Source organism: Mytilus californianus, unplaced genomic scaffold (genome assembly GCF_021869535.1).
Source record: "Mytilus californianus isolate M0D057914Y unplaced genomic scaffold, xbMytCali1.0.p SCAF_7, whole genome shotgun sequence".
In the NCBI taxonomy this organism is placed as follows: Eukaryota; Metazoa; Mollusca; class Bivalvia; order Mytilida; family Mytilidae; genus Mytilus; species Mytilus californianus.
In genome coordinates, this window is record NW_026262723.1 from 52,830,983 (window position 1) to 52,845,439 (window position 14,457).

General features: G+C 35.4%; 1 protein-coding gene across 4 annotated transcripts in view; it reads left to right on the plus strand.

Moving 5' to 3' along the window:
- The window catches only part of LOC127707634 (uncharacterized), a 58,163-nt gene that overhangs the window by 3,693 nt on the left and 40,013 nt on the right, over window positions 1–14,457 (plus strand). For 3 of the 4 annotated variants that reach the window (XR_007984974.1, XM_052212268.1, XM_052212270.1), the window contains exon 2: window positions 4,956–5,202. Coding sequence is in view for 3 of the 4 variants with exons in the window: in XM_052212268.1 (XP_052068228.1) it covers window positions 4,956–5,202 (247 nt within the window). In the remaining variant the exon portion in view is untranslated. Of the gene's footprint in view, window positions 1–273; window positions 417–4,955; window positions 5,203–14,457 lie in introns of those variants that run through there. The other variant, XM_052212269.1, reaches the window with a different exon arrangement.

Consider the following 14,457-nt stretch of genomic DNA (forward strand, 5'->3'; position numbering starts at 1 on the left):
CAAAGGATGTGTAACATGGGAACAGACAATAATAAGAATACAGTCATACACGTTCCATATAGTCTGGATTTTAAGGGTTATTGTATTTGAATAAGATTTAAATCTTTTTAAGTATTTTATTTTATAGTTCTTTGCTCTTTTTTAAAAAAATGTAATTTGATCTTGATTCAGTGAAGTTAGTATGAAGTTTGTCTCAATGAATTGGCATGCAGTATTTTTTTTTTAAAGCTTGACTTTAATTCATGACATGTGAAGCATAACATTTTTTTTTACCAAATGACGTCTCATATGTATATGCATGGATGTATATTGATTTTGTTGCAGTTAAAAAGGTTTTATCTATGAAAACTCTTAGTCTAGTTGGACAGAGAATTATGAATTTTAAACACCAGTGACCTTGAAAAATTGTTTATTTGGTAAGTTATGCAGGACCAAATAACTTCCTCTTCAAACAAAAACATCTTCTGCATTTTTGTACTAGCAAAAAATAAAACCAAAGTCTAGTATTATAATACTCTTTTCACAAATACTGTGAAACGACAAAGATTATTCAATTAAATAGAAAGTAAATTGAAGAAACTATTTGAGAGTTAAGTTATAATTTTGTGAATGTTTGATTTACCCTCAATTTATATTTTAATTTGACAAGGCTTCAAGTTATGAAGTACATTATATTTTAAATTTACTATCGTACTAAAGTTACGATACTGTTGTCAGATCATTAAGGATTGCATATTTTGGTATTAATATTAATTCACTAATTGGGTCTTTGCATCGGAAATAAACACATTTATTCTAAAACCAGTTGTTGGCATGATACGGGTTATGTTCTTCTCATATATTTTATGATGGTATGATACTAAACCCCTAACGGGAGGGATTGTACCTGATTTTCATATGATGAAGACATAATCTTTCAATCAGTTTAATTGAGGTCTGGAGCTGGCATGTCAGTAACTGCTAGTAGTCCTTTGTTAATTTATGTATCATTGTCATTTTGCTTAGTTTCTTTTGTTACCTATTCTGACATTGGACTCAGACTTCTTTTAAACTGAGTTTTACTGTGCGTATTGCTATGTGGTTCTTTATTCTACATTGGCTAGAGGTATAGGGGGAGGGTTGAGATCTCACAAAACATGTTTAACCCCGCCACATTTTTGCGCCTGGCCGAAGTCAGGAGCCTCTGGCCTTTGTTAGTCTTGTATGTTTTTTATGCCCCTGCCGTAGCGGAGGGGGCATTAAGTTTTACCCTTGTCCGTCTGTACGTATGTACATCCCAAAATTGGTTTCCGTTCTCTAACTTGAGTATGCCTCAACCAAATGTTTTGAAACTTATACACAATGCTTATTACCACAAAATACAGATCAAATTTGAATTTTGGTAGCGTCACTCTAACTGATCTAGAGTTATGCCCCTTTATAAATGTAAAAATTACAAAATTTTTAGTTTCCTTTTTCTAACTTAGGTTTGCCTCAACCAAATGTTCTGAAACTTATACACAATGCTTATTACCACAAAATACAGATCAAGTTTGGATTTTGGTAGCGTCACTCTAATCATTATTGAGTTATGCCCCTTTATAAATCGAAAAAATTTTAGTTTCCGTTCTGTAACTTAAGTTTGCCCCAACCAAACATTATGAAACCTTTACACAATACTTATTACCACAAAACTCAGATCAAGTACAAATTTGGGTAGCATCACTTTTATTGTTCTTGAGTTATGTCCCTTTATAATGTTGTATGCAAGCGGGGGCATCATCTGTGTCCATGGGGACACATTCTCCATTTATTTAATTTTAGTTCCTTTATATGTTTTGGAGTTTAGTGTGACGTCCATTTTCACTGAACCAGTACACAATTTTATTTAGGGGCCAGCTGAGGACCACCTACGGGGGCAGGATTTTCTCGCTGTGTTGAAGACCCATTGGTGGCCTTCGGCTGTTATCTGCTCTTTGGTCGGGTTGTTGTCTCTTTGACAAATTCCCCATTTCCATTCTCAATTTTATCATGTAAATGTATCTTACTACTTCTTGGGAATTCTAGGTTAAATATCTAATTTTCTTTTTGTTTTTTCTGTTAACTTATATATGGATATTTTGAAGATTTGGACTCCTAATAATTATTATACATCACATATCTTCAATCCATCATTTTACATTAACTGACAGGCCCTATATAGTCAGATACTTCTTTTTTTGAATAAACAGACTAATCCTCTTAAAACACTTGCATTCTTATGGGAAAGTTAAAACATTTAACAGTTCCTGATACATTTATGTAGTTAAACTTGTTAGTCCCATACCAATGAAGTGGCAGGGGACTTTAGGTTTGCACTCTGTCCGTCCGTCTGTCTGTCTGTCTGTCCATCTGTCAGTCCGGCAAATCAGTTTTCCACACTTTTTTTCTTCGTCCTTGAAGATATTGATATGATATTTGGTGTATTGTTTTATCTTGACAAGTTACAGATCAAGTTCGAATTTTGTTCTGGTCTGATGATTTTGTGCAGAGTTATGGTTCTTGGACTTAGAAAATTCACTCAAATAATCAATTTTCCGCACTTTTTTCATCATGCTTGAAGATATTGATTTGATAATTAGTATATAGTTTTATCATGACAAGTTACATATCAAGTTCGAATTTTGTTCTCGACTGATAATTTTGTGCAGTGTTATGGTCCTTGGACTTAGAAAATTCACTCAAATAATCAGTTTTCAACACTTTTTTTCGTCATGCTTGAAAATATTGATTTGATAATTGGTATATAGTTTTATCATGACAAGTTATAGATCAAGTTAGCATATTGTGCCAGTACAATGAGTTTTTAACTGGTAGGCATGCAATACTCTCAGAATGCTTGTTGAAAATCATTAAGGAAGATAGACAGTCCTATATTGAGCTGTTCAAACTTGGTAAAAGTATGTTTTATTTTTATACGACCGCAAAAAAATTTTGGGGTCATATATCATGTATATTGCTATCATGTCATCCTTGTCGTCTTCCGAAGACATCTGGTTTACGGACAATAACTTTAGTTTAAGTGTATGGATCTCTGTGAAATTTAAGCAAAAGGTTCAATACCACAAAAGGAAGGTTGGGATTGTTTGATGGTGGTGATGGTCCCAACCGTTTAGGAATTAGGGGCCAAAAAGGGTCTAAAACAACCATTTTTCTAGTTTTAAGACATTAACTTGTGTTTAAGTGTATGGATGTCTCTTAATTTGTAACATATTTTACAAAAAGAAAATTTCTTCAAATGTTATTTTTTTGGAAAAGAAGGGGGGGGGGGTAAATAAAAAAAAAAAATTTTGGGGGGGGGTGTCAATTATTTCCCCTCAAGATTAAAGAAATTGTCAATTTTCCAAAAAAAATTGGGGGTCACAATTTATTTTGCTAATTCTTTGTATATAGTCTGAAAACAGATTTACTAAGTATTGCGCAACAGCACAGTGTATTGCACAACAGCAAGAAATCTTCAATTGAATATAAATTCGAATCATATAACCAATTCTTTGACTACATTTATTTTGTGTCAAAAATCTATAATGTGTCAAATATTTAATTACAATCCAAATTCAGACCTGTATCAAGCTTGAATATTGTGTCCATTTTTGCCCCAACTGTTCAGGGTTGGACCTTTGTGGTCGTATCCAGCTGCTCTCGACAGAGCAGTTTATTCAAGAATATCTGTCACAAGTTCTCAACTGATGAACTGAATGCAGTTAAGTACTTTTTGTCTTTTGTCTTTAAGTTAGTTGTATATTGTGCTTCTTGCTGATCTGATGTGACAAGCAATTTCTAATTAATCATGTTACCGGGTAATTGTTACAGTTTGATCTTGTTGTGCTGTCACACCACTGTCCTATGTTAGGTGGAGGTTGAGCTCTCACAAGCATGTTTAGCCCAGACACATTCTATATGTGCCTGTCCCAAGTAAGGAGCCTCTAATTCAGTGGTTGTCGATTGATTTGTTTTACATTTTGACATGCTGAGGTCTTTATATATATCTGACAAGACAGTATGAGTTTTTCTTGTTGTTCTAAAGTCCATACAATGACCTATAGTTGCTCAAATCAACATCATTTGGATTATATTTGGATAGTTAATTATCTCCTTATTATATATTATTTAGTCAAATTGAGGTTGGTTGTACATGTATTTTATAGCTAAACTTTGTCATTAAAAAAGATATGTTTAAGACAAATGTAAAAAAAAAAACATCCATATTAAAGATGAGATAGGCAACAAGCTTTCTGAAAACTACATTTGAAATTTGTGTTCAAACATGCTGTTGAAGATTTAACAGCACTAATGAAATACATTTGTACTTTAAAAATTAATGGTAAATTAATGCATTTATAATTAATTAAAAAATAAGTTGCCATCAAATACTTTTGATGCCCATGTATATACAACAAATCTGTCATAATAATTTTGATAGGGTTTTTTCCTACAGAATGTTTTGAATAAACATGCAAAAAGCTCATTTTAGACTTTCCCTCATAAGCTTGGAATTCTTGTGGATAGTAACATGCAAGTTTCAAAAAAAATCTGAATATCTAAGGGATATAACGCTACCTCTAAATTTTGCCTTTACCAGTAAATAAAAAAAACAAACAATTGTATATGTAGTACCCATGACTGTTTGATAGAAACAAGTGTACATGTTAGGCCAGTAAACCACTGGCCTAAGGCATACATATGACTGTTCCCTCTATTGACAGAAATATGTCCTACGAATGGTTGGCAGAATGGTAATGTCATGAACTTTAATATGGATTAGTTGTATGTAAATGAAAAATGTATGAAAATAAAAAATTGGTGAGTCGGAAATGTACTTAAAATTTATTGTTATTTAGATTAAGGTTTTCTTGGAAAAGACACACACAACTTTAGTTTAATTTAAATCATGGTTTGTGAATTTGGTATAATTTAGTATTTTGTTTTTATTTCAGGTTGGCATGGACAGACAGCATTACATAAAGCTTGTCTCATCGGAGACTACTCAATGTGTTTTATCCTACTGGACAGTGGAGCTGATCCAAATGCTCCAAACGATTTTGATGAAACACCTCTACATTATGCCTGCAAAAGGGGTGTTCCAACTGTAATACATTTGCTAGTGCAAAAGGGAGGTAACTTGGATTGTGTGGATAAAAATGGAATGAACATGTGTCATCATGCTGCTCAGACAGGAAGTGTGTAAGTTAAGATGTGCAAGTGAAAATATAATAAACTAGTGATTGAGAAAATTTTTTTTAACTTTGAAAACACTTGAGATTAGATTCATTATCAGTCTTTTTCTGGTTGAAAATTTGACAGAGCAACAGTGTGATTGTGATAACTAAACATTTTGTGCAACCTGGTCATTTAAGTCTTAAGCTTTGATTCATTCTTTCATATGTTATGACAATATCAACTACCTCATTTTGAAAGTTTGTTAGACTTGATTAGAAGGTGCATACTGAATTTAAAAAAGTGACTTAAATTTCTAATCATTTCACATGTTTTCTTTACTGAGCTCGGTAGATGCTAGATCACTCCATGGCAATTATTTATGGGATGCCCAGGGTTTGTATGTTTGGCAAGTGTTATATATCAAAATTGTACATTAAGGCTTAATTTATAACATAGTTCATATGTAAACTGTACTCAGTGCTAGTAATTGTTGTACATGTACTCAGCTTTATATAAACAGCATTATATCAACTTAGCGTCACCATCGAGTTGCATTAAATAGATCAACATATAAAAAACATTTGTAGTACTTTTTAATGGAACTTTTAATTAAAATAACTGAATTCATTTATCAGAGAACAATTGTGCTCATTTAGAAATAAATATTTTCATTTTAAAGCTTCTATATAGAGGTATAAGACTGAACTTTTTAAATAGATATTTTCCTTATATATGATTTTGTGCATTTTCTCTTACAAAAAAACATAGATTTTAAATGGTAAAAAAAAATTTCTGTATATAAACAAGCATGGCACGGTATTGTTTTTTTTTTTCTTTTTCCTAAAATGCACAATAAAAGCCAACTGGTGTACTGATATTAACAAAAAAAAGACATTACAAGAACCTTGTAATAAAGTTCCCATATAGGTTAACATATTTAACGTATTTTGGCATGTAAAGGACAAGGTACACTAAGGGCCGTATTTGGCCCCCTTTTTTGTCAAAAAATAATTTTCATGAAATAAATGAAATTAATATCGGAAGTAATTTGCATACATCTGTTCTTTAGTAGCACATGCGGATTTTATCTTTTAGTAAAGCAGAAATACGATTTTGGGTTGCTTAAAGTCGTTTGATTACGTCAAAAGATAGCAAAATGTTGATTTTTGGACTCAAATCTTTCGTTTTTAAAGGCCTCCGCCAACGTGAGCCAGAGAAAAGAATGGTGATAAAGATTGCATTTAAACGGGATTTTCTGACAAAGAAAAGAAATTATTGGCTCACGTTGGCGGAGGCCCTCAAATATGAAAAAAAACTCTCTCCTAAATAACAACAACTTCGTCGGAATAGTAATATCGGAGCGAAATCGGAGAAAGGGCTAACAATCTCCGCATTCGGCTGTGATTACAAGACACCATCAACTACATCAAGAATATTTCCATAGGTAAGGTTTTAAGTTTTTAGATTTTGCCATCATTCTTCGAATTGTCCTTTTTTTCTTTTTATCAAGCTGGATTTTGTTTATCGATTTAGATCAACACCTAACATGATGAAAACGTATGCATGGATATGCCATTTGGCACACACGATAAACAGCCATTTTGCATTTGTCCCTCCGGTTGAGTCGCCATATAAATAGAAGCGACAAATAGTTTGAATAATTAAATTGTTTTTCGTTTCAAGTAAAAAATACTCAGAATATATGAAAATTCTGGACAAAATATCTGGCCGGTTGCAGACGACTTTGAGAAACAGACCACCGGCACCGCCGAAAACAACTAGTTTTACTTATTATTAACGGGAGATTTTTCTTATGAGTTAACATGAAAAGTAAACAGTTTTGCTAGAAAAAAAGTGTCAAATTCCCAGATGATTTCGGTGTACAAATAGAAAAGAGGAGAAAAATAACAAATGTATGAAAAGCAGTACTAGTAGGAATAAGTACATCGTTTTTAACACTTTCACTTACGTTGACAACGTAGTGTATTGGTAACGCGTCCGCTTCTTGTCCTGACGACTGACGTTCGAATCTCAAACCGGAATTTTTTTTTCAATATTTTTTTTACTAGTATCATTTTGAATTATTAAGTCTGATGTCTAAATATATAGTTTTAGTCCATTCGATGTTAAAGGATTTTCTTCAAAGTTCGAGTTTCATTCAATCTAATTTTTTTCATTGCCGTTTGATTCATTTTTTTAACAAGAGCAGTATAATAGAAGTCATTCGAAGAAATAATATTAAAGAAAGTTGCTATATATAGATTTCATATATAGGTGTTTCAGACGCACACGAATGTTCTCAAGATTTAAATTGTGTCAACAGATAGCAGTAACATGTTCGCACAAAATGATTTTCCGGTCCTTGGTTTTTAAAGTTAAAATGAAAAAAAAATCATAACATAATTAAAAGGTAAACAAAATGCTTGGACAACCTGATGCGTGAGGTTAATATATAATATATATATGATACTTCCATCCTTTTTGTTTTAGTGTAAAACATTATATATAACATTTTTTCTGTCTTATTACAGATATAACATTGACATCCTGATTATGTAAACCATGGACACAACATAATGAAATTCATGGACATTCTTATGCCTGTTCTCGAAAATGGTATAGTTATTTTGTTGTTTATCATTACTACGACACTAGAGACTTGATAATAGACCGGTTTTGATTCATGAAAATTTTCTCAGATTTCATTTTGGCTCAGTATACATTCGAAATCAGCATCATCAATTTCGTACTTCTAGATCACGTTTTTAATAAGGGTATTATAATTCAGAATGCAAAATACATGTTTGCAGCCAATACCTTCTTTTAATATATATTTTACAAGAATACCGAATGAATCTTTTTATTATAGATAAATAACTTTGTAGCCGCTCATTATATATTACAAATATATTTCGATATCTATTTTAGATACATAAGAGATTACAGAATTGATATATCACTGAGAATGAAGAAACATAAGGAATGGTAAATATACAAGAATGTTTTTCATTTTTATGCATACTAAATAAAACCGGTTGTAAGGGTTCCCTCGCGCAGAAGAACATACGATGAGCACTGGTGTCCGTTTGGATTGAAATAACTTTGCAATTATGGTGACCCGCTATTGAAAAGATTTAAAAGAAATAATGATATAAATAAAATTTAATGTTGGGTTCATGTTAATGAGACAGCTACCATTCAAACAACAAAAATGTTCCAAGAATGATACCGTATGTTAAAAAATATGCTGCATCAAGATGCATCTCGTATGTCATACTAGAAAATATCAAAATTGGTCGTATACAGCATATTGTACCCCAGTCTAAAAGGGGACTATATTTATTGCCTTCTCATTGTCCGTTCGTTTTGTAAATATTTACGTCACATGTTTTCTCTGTTACTGCTGCCTGGAATTAATTTATATTGTCAGCAGCTTTACAGTGTTCATTTGTAATGTGTGAGGATTTATCCAATATGTCGAACAACTTCTTTCCGTTTGTAAATACTTTGAATATTCATACTACCGCGGCCGTATAATGGTATGACGTTGTCGTCGTCATACTAAAATATTTATTTCAGGACAATAACTTAATATAAGTGTATAGATCTTTATAAAATTGAACCACATGGTTCCATACCTGATAAGAAAGTTTGAAGTAGTATAGTCCAGACAGTGTGACCCCCAAACCTCGGACGCCCGATGCCGACGCCATATTTGGACCTTGACGCCAACGCCATATTTGGGTCTGGACGCCGACGCCATATTTGGACCTGAAATCGGGACGCGAACCTAGGGTTGGACCATGTGACTCGGACATGGACGCCGACGCCATATTTGGACCTGAAATCGGGACGCGAACCTAATGTTGGACTATGTGACTTGGACCCTAACCCTTTAAACCCAACCCCAGAAGTTTGTAGTAATTGAAAGTCTACTCTGTTTCCATGCAAGGGACGAAGGCACTATGTAACTTAATGAAGCGAAGAAAGTGGTGTATGGGAACTAGCCAGGTTAATGTGCAAATTATTCCTTTTCAGAATTACCCAAATTTCTGGGGTTGGGTTTAAAGGGTTAGGGTTAAGCTAAGAAGAATTCGCGTCCGTTTTCGAGGGTCTGCCGTCCACTTTCAAGGGTATGACGTCACTAATAGTGTCCAACTTGGAGGGTATTCTGGTCCAACATAAGGGTCAAATATGGCGTCGGTGTCCGCGTCCAAGGTTTGGGCTCAAATATGGCGTCAGCATCCGCGTCCAAAGTTTGGGCTCAAATATGGCGTCGGCGTCCCGTTTTCAGGGTCTTATATGGTCCTACTCTAAGGTATGGTGTTCGCGTCCTGATTTCAGGTCCAAATATGGCGTCGTCGTTCAGGTCCAAGGCACATGGTCCAACCTTAGGTTCGCGTGCCGATTTCAGGTCCAAATATGGCGTTGGCGTTTGGCGTCATGAGTTAAGGCCCAAACATGGCGTCGGCGTCCCGATTTCAGGGTGTATATGGTCCAACTCTAGGGTATGGCGTCCCGATTTAAGGTTCAAATATGGCGTCGGCGTCCAGACCCAAATATGGCGTTGGCGTCCAGCAAAAATATGGAGTCGGCGTCCAAGTCCGAGTCACATGGTCCAACCCTAGGTTCGCGTCCCGATTTCAGGTCCAAATATGGCGTCGGCGTCCAGACCTAAATATGGCGTTGGCGTCAAGGCCCAAATATAGCGTCGGCATCGGGCGTCCGAGGTTTGGGAGTCATACTGTCCGGACTATACTACTGTTTGGGATTGATTACGGGGGTTATGGGTCGAACCGTTTAGGAAACAGGTGCCAAAAGGGGAAAACAGGATTAGCTGGACTATAACTTGAGTATCACTCAATGGATTTCTGTGAAGATATACCCAGTGTCGGACCCAGAAATTTTCATAAGGCGAGACCCATTGACTGCCTAAGAGGGGGCCCGCTGTAGTCATGCTTCAGTGATTCCCTATATAATCAACAACATTTCTTCAAAAAAGGGGACCGGGCACCCCGTGCTACCCCTCCCCCTTAACCCGCCTCTGATACCACAAGGTTCAATACCAAAAAAAGGAAGTTTGGGCTTGATTTTAGGGGTTATGACCCTAATTGCTAAGAAAAAGTGGCCAAAATCAAATTTTGTTTAATTCCACCAAAAAATAAATTCTTCGAGTTCTTTGATATGCTGAATCTAACCTTATATATACATTTAGGATATCAGACCATTTAGGTAAATGTCCAATTTCATTATTTTTTTTAAGTTCTTAAACCACATTCATTCGGTGTCTGGAATCTATGCTGTGTCAAACACTAAATCACAATAAAAATGCAGAGTTGTATCAAGCTTGAAAGTTGTGTCCATACTTGCCCAACCAGTGGCGTAGCTACCATTGACGCAACGACGCACTTGCGTGCACAAATTAAATGGCCCCAAAAAAAATCATAATTAAAAAATCATAGCAGTCAAAAAAAGAAAGAGTGCGATTGACTGTCACTTTGTATATATAGGTGTTTCAACTTGTCAGAAAGGTTTCCGTGTTTTCTATCAGTTCAGTTTTGTTGTGCGTTCATCGATATATTCAATTTTTAGACCATCTACTAATTTAAAACGAACTATAAGATCGTCTTGTCAATTCGGAAGAACGTTTTCTTGCCCAGATGCTTCTTCCAAACAATCTGAAAAGTTTGAATCGGGACCATCAAATTCGCATATTTCGCGCCTACGAGTCCGATCTTCAATCAGAAGATCAGTTTCTTCTCAAAATTAAAAGGTGGGTTGCGCGATGGGATATTTATCCATCTAAGAAACCAGGCCATCTCTGTGCAACATTGAAGATGACGCCGAAAGAACTTTGCCCAAATATATTCTGTATTCTGCAAATACTTCTCACCATGCCACCCTCAACCTCTACTGCTGAACGCTCTTTCAGCGCTCTGAAACGCGTAAAAACGTATCTGAGATCAACCATGGGACAAGAAAGACTTTCTTCACTTGCACTGCTGCACGTTCATTCTGATTTTGACATTGACACTAAAGAAGACATTGACACTAAAGAAGTTATTGACACGTTTAACAATGCTAGGCAAATGAAAATGTTACTCTCCTAAAGGACCTCGGTTGTTAGCTTCAGTCTTACATACGGTCTTACATACGAACGTCACATTCATATATCACCAAATTAAAAATTGATTGTTTGAATTGCTTTGTTTTCGTATGTTGACATATATGTCATGAGAGGATCCAGTTCTCTAGCCCTTTCTTTCTTTGAAGCATAATAAATTGGCGAGCATTGCAAAGTTTTTAGAATTTTTAGTCAGTTTTAGGTCTTTGATTTGATATACTAGTATAGCAAAACACTCAACTGTGCATACTTCACCTCAAAATTAACCATCTTAGATCGAAAAAAGATTCATTTTCTGTAGAAAAGGGGTCCAAATTCTTTTTGCCTCGCTCCGCTCGGCGAAATTTTTTTGCCTGGCTACGCTCAGCAACTTCTGCGTGCAGATCATTATAAGTCTAGCTACACCACTGTCAAAAAGAATATGTGCGTTTGCCTTAACCCTACCTACCCAAAAAATAGCTGCCTACTCAAAATCTGTTATTGTCCTGATGTGAAAACGTTTTCTTTTTAATCAGAAAGGCATGAAGCACATAAAAATCCGATTCTTCAATTTTTCTTTGTGGCAAAAACAATGCCTACCTACCTACCCGCTGTCTCATCCTTTTGGTAGGGTTTGGGCAAACCAAAATATTTTAGGTGTGGTCCTGCAGTCGTTTCAAGCTGCACCCTACGGAGCATTTGATTCAATATGTTGAATGAACTTCAAATTTTCGTCACATTTTTCTCAAGTGCTATTGAGTATAATGAATTTGTTAGCAGCTTGACATTAATCAAAGGTAACGTGTGTGCACTTTTAAGATTGTTTGACAACTATGTCCTGTTTGCCGATACATTTGATTACTGTTGGGGGTATTCTAAGCAAGACATTGTTTGCATTGTTGTTTACAATTAGATCAATAATACAAATGAAAATAAAGGTTAAATGAGAATAAAAGAGGAATGGTCATTTTTGATTGAATAATTAAAATAAATTCTTATTTATTTTTAGGTAATGCAGCATTGCTGTTAAGATGCCTACCCCACGCAATTTCAGTTGCATTATATGTATGAAAACGCACTTAAAAGAGAACAATCGGCGAGCAATATTTAATTCTGGTCTGCGAAACTATGTTGAGTCCATTTTAAAGAGACATGTGTACGAACATGACACAATTTGCTTGAAATGTAGAACACGAATCCAACGAGAAATTCAGGCTAACAAACTAGTCAACAATGTTACTGCTGCAGAAAATATTAAAAGCAATGAAAAAAAGCAACCAAGCTCTGGAGGCGTCCTTAGTCCCAAAACAATACAACTGCCAATATGCTGTACCACAAAATCGCACCGTAGGTGTATAGTTTGTAAGAAGGAAAATTCATGAAGGCATAAACTTATTGTTGTTTCAAATGAAGCTAAGACACAAACATTTATAGACAAGGGCATCTTTATTTCCACGAACAGTAGGTGTTGTTCTGATCACCTTATTGGGAAATACTTCAAGCAAGAGGCTTTGAAAGCATTAAAGCATACTTCTCCATCGACATTCTTCAACCGCACGGATATAAATGACTTGTTAGGCAGAACCAGGTCAATGTTAAAAGATGTCGGGAAACTTAATTTTGATGTTCAGATATCAATGTCTGATGACGATTTTGTTAATCTCACTGGACTAACCAAACAACAGTTTGACGTTGTTGCCACACACGTTACAGACTTGAGAAACTCTGAAGTACGTTCAATAAGAACTTGTCTAGCTATTCTTCTTGTCAAACTACGCACTGGATTATCAAACTCAATCTTGGGAACCCTTTTCAGCCTTAAGTCATATAATATACGACGATCCGTACACTCAGCACGTGAATCTCTCATCAAAAATTTTGTTCCTTCATTTTTAGGATTTAACCATATGAGCCACTCCGTCTTCGCCCGGAGCCATACAACTCCAACAGCAAAAACATTGTTTACAGGAAACAATGAAGACAAAGCTGTTTTGATCCTAGATGGGACTTATATATACATACAGAAAAGTTCATACCACAAGTTTCAGAAGAATACCTACAGTATGCACAAAAACCGACCTTTAGTTAAGCCCATGATTATAGTTGGATCAGATGGCTACATTTTGAGTGTCTTAGGTCCATATTATGCAAATGCCCACAACAACGATGCATCAATTACCAAACATTTATTTAAAACAAATGCAGAAGATATTAAGCAATGGATAAAGGATGATGACGTATTAGTAGTCGACAGAGGTTTCAGAGATGCTCAAGCTTTCCTCGAGAGTTTGAACTTAAAAGTTGAGATGCCGTGTTTCATCAAGAAGGGAGAAAAACAACATACTACCGAGGAGGCAAATTCTTCTCGCCTAATAACAAAAGTTCGGTGGGTAGTTGAAAGCGCCAATGGACGCATTAAACAGTGGCGCTTTCTCGACAAAGTAGTCTCAAACCACTTCGTTCCCTATATTGGAGATTTTGTCAGAATTGTTTCTGCATTCATTAATTGCTTTCGCGCACCACTGATTAATGACTTTTGCAATGAAGAGCTTGGCCAAACTATGCTGGATAGAGCACAGCTTGGTAACCATGTCCAGAAGTATGTTGAGGACAATAATCTAATTCGAAAAAAGGCTATCTATTCAGAAGTTAATGGCACGGAAAACGTTTTAGATTTTCCTAAACTTACGCTCCAACAAATCAGAGATATAACAATGGGTGTATATCAACTGAAGCAGGCCCCAAGATATACAGAAAGCCATCTGTCTGATGACAATTACATGCTCCAGACTTGCCGTGACCGACCTAATTTACTACGAGTAAAATTAATATCCAGACATTCGCCTCAAGAGTGTACAGTTTATGGATTGAATTTAGTCGAGAAGAAGTCACCGGCTGGTATTGCACCTGTAAAGTTGGCGCCCGGGTGGTCGGTTGTTGTGCGCATATTGCATCTACAATGTGGTACCTTGGGTACAGCAGGTGGGAACTAGAGACACCAAGCTCGTGTAAATATTCAGATTCAATTTTGAATGCAAAAGATGTGCCACTTGAAACAGATTCAGATTCTGATAGTGACGGTTTCATTGAGGAGTGACTCTCTTTCACATATATTTATTGACAGAGGTTAAGATGCAAATACATTGATATACTAGTAGTGGTTTATTTATTTTAAA